We start from the raw sequence: 17683 nt of genomic DNA, 5'->3' as shown, positions 1-17683 counted from the left end.
AGTGCTGGTGGGCGAGTTGGTTATAGGTGATTAGAACGAACGCGCCGCCCGCCATGGTCGCTCAATGGTAATGGTGTTGGGCTGCTGAGCACGAGGTCGCGGGATCGAATCCCGGCAATGGCGGCCGCATTTCGATGGGGGCGAAATGCGAAAACACCCGTGTACTTAGATTTCCGGAGTCCCCCACTACGGCGTAACTCATAATCAGAAAGTGGTTTTGGCACGTAAAGCCCCATAATTTTTTTCTTACGAACGCGCCAAATATAACAACGAAGGAAGGAAGGAGACACGAGGCAACTACGTAGGGCCTACGTGGTTGTCTCGTGTCTCCTTCCTTCGTCCGTTGTTTTATTTGGCGCCTTCGTTGTAATACTTATACTAGATATGCCGTAAAAGGTGATACAGTGGCTCAGTGCAAAAGGCGTTTCGTTCCCAACTGTCATAAGCTGAAAACAATGAAGAAAATATGCTCACAGCAGCTTTATTTTTCATTGCCGCCATCGATTAGACTGTCTCAGCCGCTCTTACTTTTTGTTTGACGTTGTTTGTTGCCATGTTACTTACTATACTGGTCGTATGCTTGCTGGTAATCTTGCTAGATATTTTTTCCATTGTGACTGAATGCTTTCCTGTACAAATATCGAAACACTTTCGCAACCCATTTAATTTCTTCCGTATTCCGTAGTCGTTTCTCAAAACCAATTTAGCTCTTACTTTTTGTTTGACGTTTGTTGCCATGTTACTTATTATACTGGTCGTATGCTTGCTGGTAAGCTTTCTAGTATCTTTTTTCCATTGTGAGTGAATGCTTTCCTGTACAAATATTGAAACACTTTCTCAACCTATTTAATTTCTTCCGTATTCCTGAGTCGTTTCTCAATACCAATTTTACTCCTAGCTTCCCTCACATCAAAGCATCTACAGCCCATGTCACCCTCTATAGCTTAATTTGTAGATTTCCCTTGAGCGCCCCGTGCGAGGCGTCCTACTGACCTTTGCAAGCAAGCAACCGCATTTCGAAATGAAAAGTCCTGGAATCATCACACCTTTACACATACCCTGGAGCACCTCAGACCTATTGTACCCCACAGCTTTGGTTTTCATTATGGCTGCACTTCTTAACCCTTTTAACCGCCGCGGTTGCTGAGTGGCTATGGTGTTGGGCTGCTGAGCACGAGATCGCGGGATCGAATCCCGGCCGCAGCGGCCACACTTCGATGGGCGCGAAATGCGAGAATACCCGTGCACTTAGATGTAGGTGCACGTTAAGGAACCCCAGGTAGTCTAAATTTCCGGAGTCCTCCACTACGGCGTGCCTCATAATCATGAAGTGGTTTTAGCACGTAAAACTCTATACTATTCTTTTCGTATTTTTCCATATATCTAGTGCCTTCGTTTATCCACATACCATGGTATTTGTATTCGTTTATCCGAGGTACCTTTTGGCCTTGTATTGACACTGTGTTCACTGTATCTTGTTTTCTAATATGATCGGACGTTCCGGAAAAACTGGGCATGATGCCAGAAGCGCAAGCTGAAATTTGTTATGGTGGGAACTGCCCGCATGGCGCATCCCGCGCGTCGTCCACTGCAGCTAAACGCTAAATTTCAAACCTAAGTTCTCACCTTCCCATTCCACACATATTAGCCAGACGTTGTTTATCACTTTTCTTGTTAGCAAGCAATGGAATGTCGTCCGCATAAAACAAACCTGGAAGCTTGCTACTCTAGCGCACGCCGGTTTGTATGATAGATTGAACATGATATTGCTTCCCTCTAGCACCGTTTCCATTCTTACCATGTACATTATAATCAGCAGCGGTGATAAAGGGCGCCCCTGTTGTTGATACCAACTTTTTTCTCGCCACTTATCCATTCCCATTCTACGCAAACTTAATTTTCTTGAAAAATGTCCCTCAAAGCTATATATACTCGTTGCCTAAGTCTTCCCCTTCCAGAATATCTCGCAATATGTTGTGATCTACGCTGTCATAGGCTCCGGTAATGTTTAATATAGCCACAAGCATATAGCGGTAATACGCTATACACGCCTACCAATTCTGAGGCCATAATAAGGTTCTCCCAGTATGCCATTATTTTATGCCAATGCTGAATTGCCTGCACTGGTAAGCTGTACATTAGCGATGTAAATAATTTCAACGGTCTATATGAGTCAGTTCTATCTTTTTGCTACTGCGTTCGACAAAGCTTTCTTATATTCTGATCATAGTTCATTAATGAGCCTAACGGGAACCTCGTCTAACTCTGTGGCTCCACGCTTAGCTATTTTCTCTTCCGCTTTCTTCCAGCTAAAATTTCTCCCAGCACCAGCTTCTTTTCCACCTGGTTCTTTTTCATGCTCTCTTTTTTTCATACACCACCTCGTCATTGCCGTACTTGTTTGCAATAAAATGGTTTGAATGCTTATCAACTAATTCGCCCAAGGAAAAGTTTGGCTCTTGTATAAATTTTGACGAAAACGGTTAAGCGAATAAATCCATGTTATATTCGCAGTAGTAACAAAACGCTATCGAGTTGAATTCACTTATGATTTGATTCATTCTCACGGGAGGTTACGTAGTACGTAAACACGGATCCGATAACATGTCACCTGGATGTGGTAAGTTGGCAATGTTATGCGACATTCACAACGGTGGTCAAGCGAGTCTCATAGGGTCGCTTTGGTGGGAAACTGACCGAATTCATTTGCCGCGAACTTATTTTATGGCTTCGTGGTTCAAGCTATATATGGAGTCGCAAATGTGCTGGACTAATCAGCGGCGCAGTAGCCTGGAAGCACGGCTGACGCCTAGTTTGCGTGTCCGTGGTTGCGAGAGCAGACGTTAACGGCACCAATCACGATAAACTGCTTTTAATTCGTTCACAAAAACTATCTTGACGGCTGATGAACTAATTGATAGACGCATACTGCAGGATATTTTTTAACGCCTTTTAATTCCCAAAGAACGTACGACCCGTTGACTTATCTTTGCTGTGTTAAACGCTGCCCTTCCATGAGGACACCGTAACAAACACTAGCTTATAAACTGCATGATGCACACTTCTGTCGCCTTGCTTGAAAAACTGCAGCTATCAAAAGCCATGGACCAAGTGATATTCCGTAAGTCAAAACTTCGGCAACTGTCTTCGACCCCAGTTGATGACTTCACGCCTCCAAATTTTTGCCTTTTATCAAACTAGCGCTCCCCTCGTGTGCTTGCTTGCTTATCTCTCGCCACACGTGCTCCCCTCAGGCGCATTATGTGAAACGGTGTCATACACCTCGGATTCCGCTCCGTGACTTAGTATCGTCTGTTGCAATGCGTGCGATGCAACAGACGTGGTTGCAATGCAAACTTGCGCAATCCGACCATGCGGTCGCTCCACCACGCTTATTTCTTCTTTATTGGTATTGGTATTGTGTTTGCAGACTATTTCGTGGGCTGGTGCCGCCGATAGTGAAGACTAAACAAGTGTGTTGACTGCCAATATAATCGTCATCATCATCATATTTATGTCCTCTGCAAGACGAAGGCCTCTCCCTGCGTTCAATTACCCCTGTCCTGCGCCAACCGACTCCCAAGATAGTGTCGTCTAAAGATCTGTCCTGTTCTGTGGGGCACGTTCTGTCCAAAAATGGGGATCAATACCGAAGGTAGCACGTCTAGAAATGTGGCCCGTTCTTACTAATATGGCCAGTCCAGAAATTCAGTCTGACGCTCTGCCTACTCCCCTCACGCGAGTAGCGCCTCGGTAGAGTGCCATGCGCAGCGATTTTTTTTTCATTCTTCACTCTCAACCTACTCAGGAAGAAATTGGCGTTGATCTACGCGGACTAGAGGTGCAATTGCTTTACTGGGCTAATGCCGGCGGCAACGTTGGTTTTGTTCTTGTTGACGCGAATTCTCATCACATTATCGTGCCCGTTGTAGAGTACCAGACATTGCATCCATCGCGCACCTATCGCTCATGCCTTGCAGTAGCTTGCAGGCACCGACGTCATCGCGATCCGCTGATGTTATCGAAGGTTCGACACCACGTGCGGTCCTCTCCCAGTTAAATGATAAGCGTGCTGCACCAGCACTTTCAGTAGGCTGCACGGGACAAACGTCGCATGTGCTTACGTCGAAAAAAGGCAAAACAGAAAATCCATATGCGCGAATGGCGCGCTGAGCGTAATTTCCAGTGTACAGAGCAAACTTAAATGCCTCCTAAAGTTCGCTACAATCGCTTGAACATGATTCCTAAGTGCATCGTAAATACCCGCATCCAAACAAAATAAAAAGTTACGTACTTCGCAACCTCTTCTCGGTTGAATGTCTTCGCCTCCTCTGCAATATAGACAATATGCACATGTGTATATGTCGGGATTGCACAGATTGAAGAAGTATGTGCGGCTAGGTACCACATGAATACACAAGCAGGATATCAACTGTAATCGCTTCCCGAGATGGCAACTTCAGCTGGAGTGACTCCACTAAATGAATGAATAAATGAATGAATGACCCCATCTACGAACCCTGGCAAAAAGTAGGATAGCCCGAAACCAATACAGGCTCGCCGCACGTGTCCCCGCATTGGTTATTGCGATGCAGGCTCAAGCTTTCCAAATACTAATATTGGTAAACTCACTTTAATTCAGCGATAAGAACAATCGTTTGACCATTATCAGGCTTTATACGTCCTGTTGGAAAACGCTGAGCTTACTACAGCAGTGCTTATTAAACGTGCTTGATTCGGTGGACACCACGCGAATGAAGGCAGCGTAAGGCCTGGCGTAAGGCTCCAATGTTACATGCTTTGCAGCGCTTCACTCCGTTTGCACCGTGCCGCAAGGCAGATTGTCCGCGCCAGCGAATAAATTGCTCAATGAAAACACGCATAGCGGTGCGCTCAAGTTTGTTCTATGTGCCTAAGTTCCACTCGGTATCTGCCCCTCTTCAAGAAACCTTTGTGATGCCAAATTGGGTCATTGCGTATGTTCAACTGGGCATCTGCCCCTCTTCAATGAAGGTCTTTGACGCCAACTTGGGTCAGTGCGTATGCACCCCTCGATATTTACCTGTCTTCAAAGAACCTTTGCGAGGCCAACTTGTGTCACAGGGTATGCTCCACTCGGTATCTCCCCCTCTTCGATGAACCTCTTTGACGCCAACGTGGGTCACTGCATGTTCCTCTCGTTATCTGTCATTCAATGAAACTCTCAGACGCCAACTTGGGCCGCTGCCTATGTTATACACGGTATGTGTACACACCGAGTGAAAATACATTTTTATGGTTCAAATATGCTCACATTCTGCAAACGCGGTTAAGCCCAGTGGGTAAGGTGCTCGGAATCTGAGCATGAGGTCGTAGGGTCTAAACTCACCACCGCCAATGTTTTCCCTTCCGACTTTATTTTGTTTTATATGCTTGTTACTTTATAGCGATGCATCCTACATGACAGAAGGACGGAAGAGTCAACCTACAGACTGGTTTCCTCCTTGGGTCGGCATAAAAATTCTGACGGATTTCAACAGAGGAGAAGGGCAGTTCACAATGTGTGTAGCTATGACACAATAACGCAAAGTTGTGAAAAGAACAATGACGGGGAGTTATTAAATATAGAGATCATAAAAATAAGCGTTACCAAGACTCGGTATTCTGTGGATGACAGTGTTGGTGACGACAGCAGGAACATGGAAATGTATATTCTCTGGCGATCTCGCACGCAATACGAGAAATGACAAACAAAACTGAGCAGTTCGGAGCAGGTGAAGATACCGTGGAGTTTAAGCATAATGGTCCTGCACACCTTAACTCTCCATGCTGTACCCACTTCGATAAATACTCTACATTTGCTGAAGCTTCCCGCACCCTTAGCTTTCACAAGCTAAATCTTTTGACACTGCAGTGTAGAACTGATATGTATAAACATAGTTTTTTCCCCTGAATAAGTGAACTTTGGAATACATTGCCCGGAAATGCTCGTTCATTGCCCCTGATCATCTTTTTGTCTGCAACTGACATATGATGGTGTCGCCACTCCTGCTATACCTCAAGATGGGCTGCAGTAGGTGAGCAATAAATAAACGAAGCAAAAATACGTGCAGCTTTCTGTATGGGAGGGAAAATGCAAGTATTAGAGAGTTATTAAATATAGATCTCAGCAGTCGGGCAGCATCAGGGCAGCAGGATAGAGAAGGCATCAATTGCTTCAAGGGACACTAAAGTGAAACATGGTTTCTTTTGCATCAGTAAATTACCGTTCTACAACACCAAAAACACCACTCTTACAGCGATAAGACGTTTGGTAAGCCAGAAAAAGCGCAAGAACGAAATACGGGTGACGACGCCCACTTTAGTTCCCGCACCTGGGGACAGTGACGTCTTGGATTTTGATGGCGTCTTCTATGGCCTACTAATTATATATAGCGGTACAGATTGACTACATTGTGTTCTAAAGGAACCAAATATTAAGCATGGCAAGTTTCGGGAACCTTTATTCAGCCAACGCGGCCCAAATGCGAAAACGTACTTTGGAATCCCTGACGTCACGAGGACGTACCGGCGCAAGGGTTTCGGCGCAAATTTCAAATACTGATACTTGATAATTTTCTCATCTAATAATCAAACACATGACCGAGAAAATGGCCCCATTTTCCCAGCATACGAAATCTGTAGATCTTGCTCCTGTAGGGAACATGCGCCATTCTGACTTATGCACAAACAGCTTGAAAATGAAATATAGCGACAAAGTCACAAGGGACACATCCCGGTACAAATTTCAGGTCAGCGCTGTAATGGTGCTGCAATGGCCCTGCATATTCGACAAGGTCGCTTTCAACAAGCTATGTAGGAGAACTCGCGGTTACACAGCGAAATTTGGCAGTCTGAACTGTAGAGAATTTGATGGTTCGGCGATGATTCGTCTGATCGGGAGTAGGCATAATGAAAACGTAAAACAGAGAAACGTCGACCGAATGTGAAAACGTTTGAAATATTCTAGACGTTTCGAGTTCCGTATAGAAGCCGTTTGATGTCTGGTCGGCGTTTCTGTGTTTTACCCTTTCGGAGTTGTAATGCCTTATTTGCTTTTGATGGTTAAGAGACAGAGTTCCTGTATTTGTTAAAGCAATGATTTGACGCTTTGATGCGTGCAAGCATAAAGATCTATTCATCCTTAGGATGAATATAGCAATCTGATTTTGTGATTTCTAATGTGAGTAGGTGTTCCGAAAAAACCGGGCATGGTGCAAGGAGCGCAAGTACAAATTTCTTACGGCGAGAACTGTCCGTATGTCGCATGCCGCTCGACTTCCGCTACAGTGCCTCGCCGTGAATACGAACACGATTCTCGCTGCCTAAGCAGGCGATACGTAGTACAGAAAAGCATTTCTTACGTTGGCAGTGATTTCCTAACAAAATTTGTCCTCAGCTGTTGCTTTCTTGAGTTTCCCCAGGGCGCCGCCGAGAGTGCCCAGTTTTAGGAATAGCGGGGCGAATTCTATAAATTGCATCTCCATTTGTGATAGTGGGGTGTGTGTGGCAAGTTCCCCTTCGGCCCCCCGGTAAACACGCGTATGTGCTCGTCCCCCTGTCCCTTGTGCATCAAATTACTCTTAGAAGACAGGTACTGAATTAAAAATTAAAATAAAATTCCCTTTCTTTCCTTTGTTTCTCTTTCTTTCCTTTTCCTTCTTTTCTCTTTCAAGCGTAGTTATCCCACTTGATCCGAGATTGTCCGCTCTTTGCCTCTGCGAGGACTAAGCGAAACAGGAAATATAATTTTTGCTTCGAAAGAACCTGTGGTGGACACCGCCCTCATTTCCTCTTTATGCGGCAAATCCTAATTTGGGGCGTTTCCTCTTTCCTTAACCAACCCTCACATTACCGCTTTCATCCCCGTCTTCTCAGTCTTGCGTAGAAGGGAAAGATTGATCTTTACAAGGAATACAGTTCTTTTCTCTCACGGGTACAAGGTCTTTGTTAATGTCTCTGCTTACATCTGATGTCATTATACTTCCGCCGAATGGCCAGATGAGGTTGGAAGAAGTAATTTATAATAATGAAATTTAGGCATCGGACGTGCCAATTGGTAGTTGTCTAATAAAAGCCTCCCTGCGTATGTGAGGACGAGTGCATACTATTTGGGCGGTGTATCAGCTTCTCACTTACAGGAGAAACCTTTAACTTGTGCATACTCAGAATATAAGCCGATCGATAACTACCTTGAACTTGTTGCAACACGCAACGGACATGAGCGCATGGCTGATTTTCCGTCGACTGCACTACAGGACACATGCTCTCAAACCAAAATGAATACTGCGATCTGCCCGAAGCAGTTCTCTCTAAATATGCCACAAGCTACGGTGTTCAGCTAGTGTGACTACCCGTAATAAGTAATCCAAGTAACATGGTACACAAGCGCAGGAATGTTCTGTATCAATATTACCTCTGAAAAAGGTGCCCGCAATTCACGTAACCATAAAAATGCATGTGAACTTACGCATTACTTATAGCTCTCCTTCGTGAGCTTTGCGTTTTCAATTTGGAGCCTTCTCAAACAATCTGTTTCTACTTTGTTGCTATCAGCATTCAGAGGATACTTCTCACACGTGCACGTGTGTGTGCACATGTGTGTGCGCGTGTGTGAGCTTGTGTGTTAACACAGGCCCCGCAAGCGTGTGGTAACGTACACGTGCGTACGTGTACTAGTGCGCGTATATGTGTGCGCGTGCACATAGGCGCACACATGTTTTCACCGTATCCACCTGTCACGGGCTCTTTCTCTACAAGGCATTTCACCACCAAAGAACGCGCAGCCACATCGCAGGATTCGGCATCGCTTATCTATAATGTCTGGGTGCACTGGTGCAGGTCGGCTGCATCTCAGTTTACAAAAACCACTGTTGCAGTAAAACGCTATGTGGAAAAAGGAGCGCACTGCCATACATCTAACTAGTTACAGAGTTAACTAGTTACTAGGTACTTATGAACTAGTTACGCACATCCTAAATCTGAATAGTTTCTCACCTTTCCCATTTTTAAGGCCTCTTTTTATGGCTGCCACCCCCCATGTTCGACTATTCCAAACTTTTCTATTCCAATTCTGCTATCCGCCCTTCATGATTGGTCAAAAACTTTTTTCTACCACCCCCACTTCACCTGTCTGTCGCGCGACGTCACGAAAACCGCGATAGCTCCCATCTGATATGACGTGCACACACTGATTATGCATGGTTTGACCGAACAAAAGAAAAATAGTTATTTCTGACTCGACGCCTTTTCGGTACTAGCCCTCGGCTATTGGTCAAAAGTTTTGTGGCAGCACCCACTTCACCTGCCTGTCACGAGACGTCACAGAACTGCAAAAACTCACCGCGTCAGAGTGACGTGTACGCGTGAAAGATGCATTAATATGCCGAACAAAACTGAATTTTCTTCTGAATAACCGCTGGCTGCCCCGTTCCCAAAGGAATAAAAGATGGCTGCTGCCGATCGCTGATGCACTAGCTACTCGCACCTGTCAGAGAGCATGGGTTTATTTGCGTGTAATAAAGCATTTTGCGTGGCCGTGTAACGTTTTCGAGAACTTTTGGCACGTTCACGACCTCGTTCTAACAACTCTTTTTTGCTGAGGAACTGTTTTAGCCTCATTCTTAAGCTTCCGTTGCATGCCGCCGCGAATGTCGCAAGCTAAGCCGTCGCAAGCTAAGCCATTGCAAGCCAAGAGAAAGCGGACCAATCGCAGACGCCGGCACCACCCTCTTCATCCAGTTATCGATATTCAGTGCTGTGGCTCGGACCCATCGAATCCCCCTCCACTTGAGCGTGCTCCTCGCCTCTTGTCAGTCAATTAGATAAGACAAGCCGCTCAGTGTAGGCAATGTTATTCGTTTTTCAAGCAAACAAAAGTACCCTCCTATGAACGAGGAGAGCGTTTCATTGGTTTACTTAGACGACCCTACGGGTGACCACCCGATGCTTGCGTCGGCGGTTACGCAAATTTGACGTCAGGAAATTGGAATAGAAACGTATTGGAATAGTTTTACGTTATAGGGCCCCAACGCAAGAACCAATGTAATGTGCACCCACATAACATACACAGGCTGTATCGACCGCACATTCTGCTTAGCATTATTGGGCATGCGAGAGCAGTCACTGTCACTGCTTTTAATAGTCATTTGTAGATGTCGTGTCCACTGCGTTGTTTAAACTATATACGCCACCAGTGGAAAAGGCAGCACAAAAAGCACCACCTCACTGCGTCCGGTGTTCTCGAGCTACTCGTGCCACTGATCGACGCACGGCCATTTGTTACCTGTATGCAAAGGCGACTGCGGCGCAAGACTCACGCACAGTTTTCTATTTACACTTACACCAGATTTGCCGTTACAGCTGACAGAGTGGCTCAGGGCAAAGGTCGTTTGTTTCCTAACAACCATAAGTTAAGTAAAAGTGCTCATAGCAGGTTTCCTATCCATTGCCACCATCCATTAGACAGTCTCAGCCTCTCTGACTTTGCGTTTGATGCTCTTTGTAACCATGGTACTTCTTATACTGGCCCATACTTGCTGGTAAGCTTCCTAGTTATTTTCTTGCACTGTTAGTCAATCGTTTTCCTGTACAAATATCGAGACCATCTAATTTCTTCCATATTGCTCAGTCGTTCTTCAAGACCAATTTTACTCTAAACTTCCCTCACTTCAAAACCTTTACAGTCCATATCACCCCGCACAGCTTCATTTGTAGACTTCCCTTGAGCGCCCAGTGCGAGGCGTCCTAATGACCCTCGACTTCAAGCAAGCAACCAGATTTGGAAAGGAGAGCCCTGAAAAGATCTCACCTTTTCACATACCACGGACCACCTCATACCTTACGGTTTTCCTGTCTTTTCATATATCTATTGCCTGCGTTTATCCATATAAACCAATGTATTTGTGTTCATTGAACCTACCTAGGTATTTCCTTGCCCTGTACTAACACTGTCTTCACTGTATTCATTGAATACTATAACACTACATTTTTTAAACACTGCATTTGAATCGCAACTTCTCACCTTCCAGTTCACAGATATTAACCAGACGTTGCATATCCCTTTGCTTGTTAGCAAGCAATAGAATTTGTGCTATGCGCATGTGCCGGGTAATGCTCCCGCATTAGAAAGTCCGCCAGCGAGTTATGGGCACAATTTTCCCCTGACTTAGATTGAGATATGCGATCCTGCTTGTACAGGTCCGACTTATCGCAATACACGAAATTTATTTGGCCACTTGTTAGGCTGGGGACCGGTTTGTATGAGAGATTAAGCAACATAGTGCTTCCTTTTAGCGCTCTTTCCATTCGTGCCATGTACATCATAAACAGCAGTGGGGATAAAGGGCAGCCTGCTTCACTCCTTTGTTGGTATCAACTCGTTGCCTGAGTCTTCCGCTTCCAGAATATCTCGCAATATGCGGCAGCCTACGCTATCATATGCTGCAGTAATATCTAAAGAAGCCACATACAGAGGTCTCCCTTCTTCTCTGGATACTTCAATACACCGAGTGAGGGCAAATTGTTATCGTCCGCACACCTATCAATTCTGAATCTATATTGAAGATCTCGCAATATGCCATTATTTCACGCAAAAGCTTGTAACTTTAATTCAATCGCTTGCGTTATTAACCTTTACATTAGCGATGTAACGGTCAACTGTCTATACATTTTTCCTCCTTAGCTTCATAAATTAAATTGAATGTATTTTGTGCCCAGCGGTGTGGTATTCGACAATCTTAGTGTTTTTGTCTGGTGCTTTCAACAAAGATTTCTTACTTTCAGGTCATAGTTCATTAATCAGCCTAACGGGAACCTCGTCTAGCCCCGTGGGCGCGCGCTCAGCAATTTTCTTTCTTGCCTTCTTCCAGTTGCAATTTCTCAGCACCAGCTCCTTTTCCATCTGATTATTTTTCATGCTCTTTTTTCTCATATACCGCATACTCATTGCTTTGGAATGATTCGGCTGTTACTTCTCCGACGTAATTTAATGCCACGTCGCGTTCCTGTTTCTTTCCATCTTCGTCTAAGATACGTATGTTGTTCCGGACTTGCTGCCTAATGAATTTATAGGTTGATGATGATGATGATAATGATGAAAGGGCTAACGTCCAAAAAACATCAAAGAAACTTAAGATAGGTTGTTGTTGTTGTTGTTGATGATGATGATGATGATGATGATGATGATGATGATGATGATGAAAGGGCTAACGTCCAAAAAACATCAAATCAGCAAGTAGTTTTCTGCCATTTGGCCTAATCATGCAGAAACTTTCGGCCCAAATTTTCCAGGAGCATGCCGCGTGACGGACCGGCAAAGTGAGAATGACCCGAATTTTTTTTTACCAATCCTGGATGGCTGATTGCAGAATTGGAACGGAAACGTTTGGAGCAGCTCTACGTTAAAGTACGTAGAAATTTGTCTAAAAAAAAAGAGACAAAGTTCTGAAAACAATGTCTGAAAACATTCGCAAGATCGGTGATAGACACGATAACAATACCCCACCATATAGATGCCCCAAAAATATTTGAATAATTGGAGCATGCTCCAATAAATTCAGCTAATCTAGAATTTTATTTATATTCTCACTTCGTAGTGACGGTCCAGAACACGGCAGCAAGATTGTGAATGGCAGAACTAACTTTATTGGGCGCACCTATGCCTAAAAAAGCACACCCATAATGCGAACACAGTCGAAGACCGTCGGATTTTATAGATTGTCGGATATAAAGCACGTCGGGTTTTATACACGAGTCATCGAGTGTTCCAATGTGGAGGGTCGGTGACACCAGACAGCGCATAGAACCACCGATAACATTCGAGAAACTTCCGATGCATGCTGGCGCGTCCTGCAGGTGTCGTCTCGATGCTAGAAACAACGAAAGCGAAAACAAAACCACGACAACAACAACGACACAATAATGTTCCTAAGCTCGTCAGCGGGTGCAGAAAGCCTTAGGACACACCACGTGGACGAATTCATGTCCTGCGCCGTGCCACTGGGATGGCGAAATGCCGTCAGGCATGACCTCATGGTCGAGTGCGCCAATATGTCCATATTCTTTTAAGGTCTGAAATACCGTGGTAACAGTTTCTCGCTAAGTCCTCGTCGGCGCATCGGGATCCAGACGCAAACACAGTCGCCGGGCTGGTATTCCACGTAGCGTTGTCGAATAGTGCCGGCTGTTGGTCCTGTTCTGGTTTTTGATGCGCAGGCGGATGAGCTGTCGTGGTTCTTCGTCGCGCTGGAGATAGGCAGTCACGTTGATATTCTCTTTATCTGCGACGTGTGGCAGCATGGCATCGAAGGCTGTCTTCGCGTTCCTTTCATAAACCAGCTTGAATGGCGTGATCTGCGTTTTTTGCACCGCAGTGTTTTAAGCTTAAGTTACGTACGTACAATATGGAAAGAATTGAACATGCTCTCAGGAAAGGAGGAAGCCTAAAAGCAGTGAAGAAACTGGGAATAGGCAAGAATCAGATGTATGCGTTAAGAGACAAAGCCGGCAATATCATTACAAATTTAATGAGATGAGATAGCTATCTAGTAAGGCGAGTCTAGCAGTGCTATCGGAGGAATTAGAGGGCAGTAAATGGGACGTAATAGGGCTCAGTGAAGTTAGGACAAACGAAGCATATACAGCACTAAAAAACGGGCACAAGTGCCTGAGGAGTTCTATACAGATTTATACAGTAGCAGTGGCACCCATGACGATAACGGACGAGAGAACAGTCTAGAGGAATTTGAAATCCCACAAGTAACGCCGGCAGAAGAAAGCCTTGGGAGCTATGCAAAGGAGGAAGGCAGCTGGGGAGGATCAGGTAATGGCAGATTTGTTGAAGGATGGTGGGGCGATTGTTCTAGAAAAACTGGCCGCCTTGTATACGCAATGCCTCATGACTTCGAGCGTTCCGGAATCTTGGAAGAACGCTAACAAGATCCTAATCCATAAGAAAGGAGACGCCAAAGACTTGAAAAATTTTGTCCGTTGCCTACAAAGTATTTACTAAGTTAATCGCAAATAGAATCAGGAACACCTTAGTCTTCTGTCAACCAAAGGACCAGGCAGGGTTCCGTAAAGGCTACTCAACAATAGACCATATTCAAGCTATCAATCAGGTGATAGAGAAATGTGCGGAATAGAATATAACCAACTGTTCTATATAGCTTTCATTGATTACGAGAAAGCATTTGATTCAGTCGAAACCTTAGCAGTCATGGAGGCATACAGAATCAGGTTGTAGACGAGCCGTATGTAAAAATACTGAAAGATATCCATAGCGGCTCCACCAACCACCGTGGTCCTTCATAAAGAAAGCAACAAAATCCCAACAAAGAACGGCATCAGGCAGGGAGATACGATCTCTCCAATGCTTTCACAGCGTGTTTACAAAAGGTATTCAGAGACCTGGACCTATTGCAATGCATGTTCACTGACCTGGAGAGGCAAAGCAGAAGAGTAGGTATAAAAATTAAATTGTGCAGAAAACTAAAGCATTGTTCAACAGCCTCGGAAGAGAAGAGCAGTATACGATAGGTAGCGAGGCGCTGGAAGTGGTAAGGGTATACATGTACTTAGGACAGGTAGTGACCGCGGACCCGGATCATGAGACGAATAATCAGAAGAATGGGCTGTGGTACGTTTGGCAGGCATTCCCAGATCATGAACAGCAGGTTGCCATTATCCCTCAAGAGAAAAGTCTATAAAAGCTGTGTCTTACCAGTACTCGCGTACGGGGCACAAACCTGGAGGCTTACGAAAAGGTTTCAACTTATGTTGATGACGACGCAACGAGCTATGGAAAGAAGAATGATGGGTGTAACTTTAAGGGACAAGAAAACAGCAGATTGGCTGAGGGAACAAACGCGAGTTAATGACATCTTAGTTGAAATCAAGAAAATGAAATGTGGGGGCACAGGAAGGACATCTAATGAGGAGGGAAGATAACCGATGGTAATTAAGGGTTATGGACTGGATTCCAAGGGAAGGGAAGCGTAGCAGGGGGCGGCAGAAAGTTAGGTGGGCGGATGAAATTAAGAAGTTTGCAGGGACAACATGGCCACAATTAGTACATGACCGGGGTAGTTGGAGAAGAATGGGAGAGGCCTTTGCCCTGCAGTGGGCGTAACCAGGCTCCTGCTGCTGCTGCTGCTGCTGATGATGATGTCGTAGCTGGATGTTCTCGAAGAATTTAGCAACGTTGGCGGCACAACCTTAAGGCAGAGCCTTCGTTTCGGCGTAGCTGATAAGATAGTCGATAGCCAAGTTGATTTACAGATGCTGACATCGGGAAGGGTCCCAAGAAACCTATGCCGATCTGCTGAAATGATCGTCAAAGAGGTTCAACAGGCCATCTCACGGGCCTTCTCGGCGGTCAGGCGCGGCCAGTAATGCCTTTCCTGTACCCTCGATAGTGTCCGGGAGAAACCGAAGGTCGCCGTCATGTAGGGCGTGCAGTACTTCTGGACGCAATGCAGAAGGAACACTAACAAGGCAGTTGAGGCTGAATGGTGAAAAATTCTTCACGAGTAGTTCGTTATTCAGGGGAAACGAAGAGAATCCTCTCCTCAATGCCCTAGGGACAACGTCAGTATTGTCTTCCAAATACTCGAGGCTTTTTAGCTCCGGCTTTGCTCATTGCTGCTGAGCAAAGTCTTCCGCGCTTATTGCTCCTAGGAATGCGTCGTCATCCTTGTCATCTGGCAGCGGTGGATCGATGGGCACGCGTTATATGCAGCGGCATCAAGTGCTGCCATAGAATTTCTCACGATAGTACCGAGAGGGAAATGTGGCACTGCGGTGCTGTGGTATGCCTGGGGAATCCCGGTATATTGTGACTTCGGATTGGCATCGTTCTTGGACAGCCCGGACACCTTGAAGATGCGCCTGACAACCACCGTGTGTCGTCCTTGGCGTCTTTGTTTGTTGGCTTCTTATGAAAGTTGGGCCGCTAGATTGACCCTCTTTTTTCTGGTTCATTACATAAGCAGGATCTCAAACCCGGCGAAACTGAAAAAATGTAGTCCACGGATAGCCTACGCGGCTGGAAAATCTCAGCCATGTTTTGCAGTCGTGCGCTACGCGTAAAGCTGACTTTTCTGGACGCTTTATTTCGTAATATAGCAGATTTCTATACGCGGCTGCGATTGGCTAACAGCTGACAGTAATCTAGAAAGGTACTTGGATCAGTGCGCTTCTTCCTACTGTTACTGTGTACGGTTACTAATGCAGGCAGAAGTAAGCGATAATCAGCTTTTGAGTTTTGACGCTCACACACTTCCTGAAGAAGTCCACTTTCGTGTGCTCCTGCTCGGCCGTGGCTGCAGTAGTAGCTGTACATACAGCTACTTCTGCCGCTTCGGCTGCTTCGGCCTCCCTTATCGGCGCGCCCAGTTTTCCGTACTCCTGCATACTAAGCCTCAAAGCAGGCTGGCTCAGGTGCAGCTGTATGTATTTGTTGTTCTTTTTTCTTACCTTTTATAAAAGGTGTCCCAGGTGTCCCAGAACAATCAGTCGAAGCTTAGACCCTTCCCCCCCCCCCCCCCCCCCCCGTGGTGATGAGGCTACAGCCTCCTCACCACGAAAAATGTATATGTTCAGGGTTATAGCATGCCGCATGGATCTATATGCGCATGCGCGAGCTACGCCCCCCTCTTGCTTCTGTCCTTCCTTTTCACCTCCTCTCAGGCACTCCTTTCGTGTTCGTGGGAAAGTTTGCGAGTTTCCCGCAGTTATATTGTTAATCGAAGCAACTTCTTCAAAAAACAAACACGTTTGCATGATTTAGTTGCCAGGAAAAGCGTGTTAGGTTACTCGTCCAGATCTTGAGAGCCACGGCTAATATACTTACCACCTTTGACGTGGATAACTAATTTCCGGACCAAAAAGGAAAGTCCTCAGAGGATGCACGTCGATAATGCGGGCCAGCCCAAAACTCCCTGCATAAGCATTTGGACAACTCACATAAGCAAATGCGATAACACATTGGTGGGAAAATTGTGCCAGAAAATAGCCTATTTGCACGCGCGTGAATCCCGCATCCAGCGGCTGCCCGTTGGTTCTGGGAGCGCGGGATTTCAGATAAACGAATCTATAAACAGTTTGATGTGTGTTCCAAGCGCGTAATGCATGCTCAAGTTTCAGATCGAGAACCATAACGTTCTTCCGCTTTTCCGGTAGGCTCAAATCACACGCGTTAATATTGAAGGTGCGTTGGTGAGCAGCCGCTTGTGATGAAACCGTTTGGCCACCTTGAACCCACCGAAATTTTCATTTATTTTTCAGTATTCCCTCGTGGGAGGGGGGTTAATTTTGTGTATTCAAGTCGTGTGTAAGGACACTGTCGTTCTAAAAGTTGATGTTCGAAAAGAAGTGAAGAGACAATTTAGACGTGAATGCGACCAAAAATGCGTTAGCAGAACGTCGTATCTTTTTGAGGTCAGAAATTACTGGTTTAAAACCGCGTTGTCCGCATACCCTGTGTGGCTGAGCCGCTGAAAAAGGTATGCTGGCGTTTGGGACTTTGGAGTGTGTGGGTGAATGCGTTTCAAAAAAATATATAATTAAAACAGACCAAAATTTAGTTATATAATTTCTTGAATCGCCCTCACCAGCACATTCCAAAGTCCCAGATGTCAACATACCTTTTTCGGCGCCTCAGCCA

The 17683-nt window shown here is 45.5% G+C and overlaps 1 protein-coding gene across 1 annotated transcript in view; it reads right to left on the bottom strand.

The window, feature by feature from the left end:
* The window catches only part of LOC142592671 (uncharacterized), a 473797-nt gene that overhangs the window by 119210 nt on the left and 336904 nt on the right, over positions 1–17683 (bottom strand). Inside the window, exon 40 of the mRNA XM_075704237.1 lies at positions 4295–4331. Within this exon, the coding sequence (XP_075560352.1) occupies positions 4295–4331 (37 nt within the window). The remainder of the gene's footprint in view (positions 1–4294; positions 4332–17683) is intronic.

This window comes from Dermacentor variabilis, chromosome 9 (genome assembly GCF_050947875.1).
Source record: "Dermacentor variabilis isolate Ectoservices chromosome 9, ASM5094787v1, whole genome shotgun sequence".
NCBI lineage: Eukaryota > Metazoa > Arthropoda > Arachnida > Ixodida > Ixodidae > Dermacentor > Dermacentor variabilis.
The sequence above is the reverse complement of the archived record's forward strand: the minus strand, read 5'-3'. Positions and strand labels throughout refer to the sequence as shown.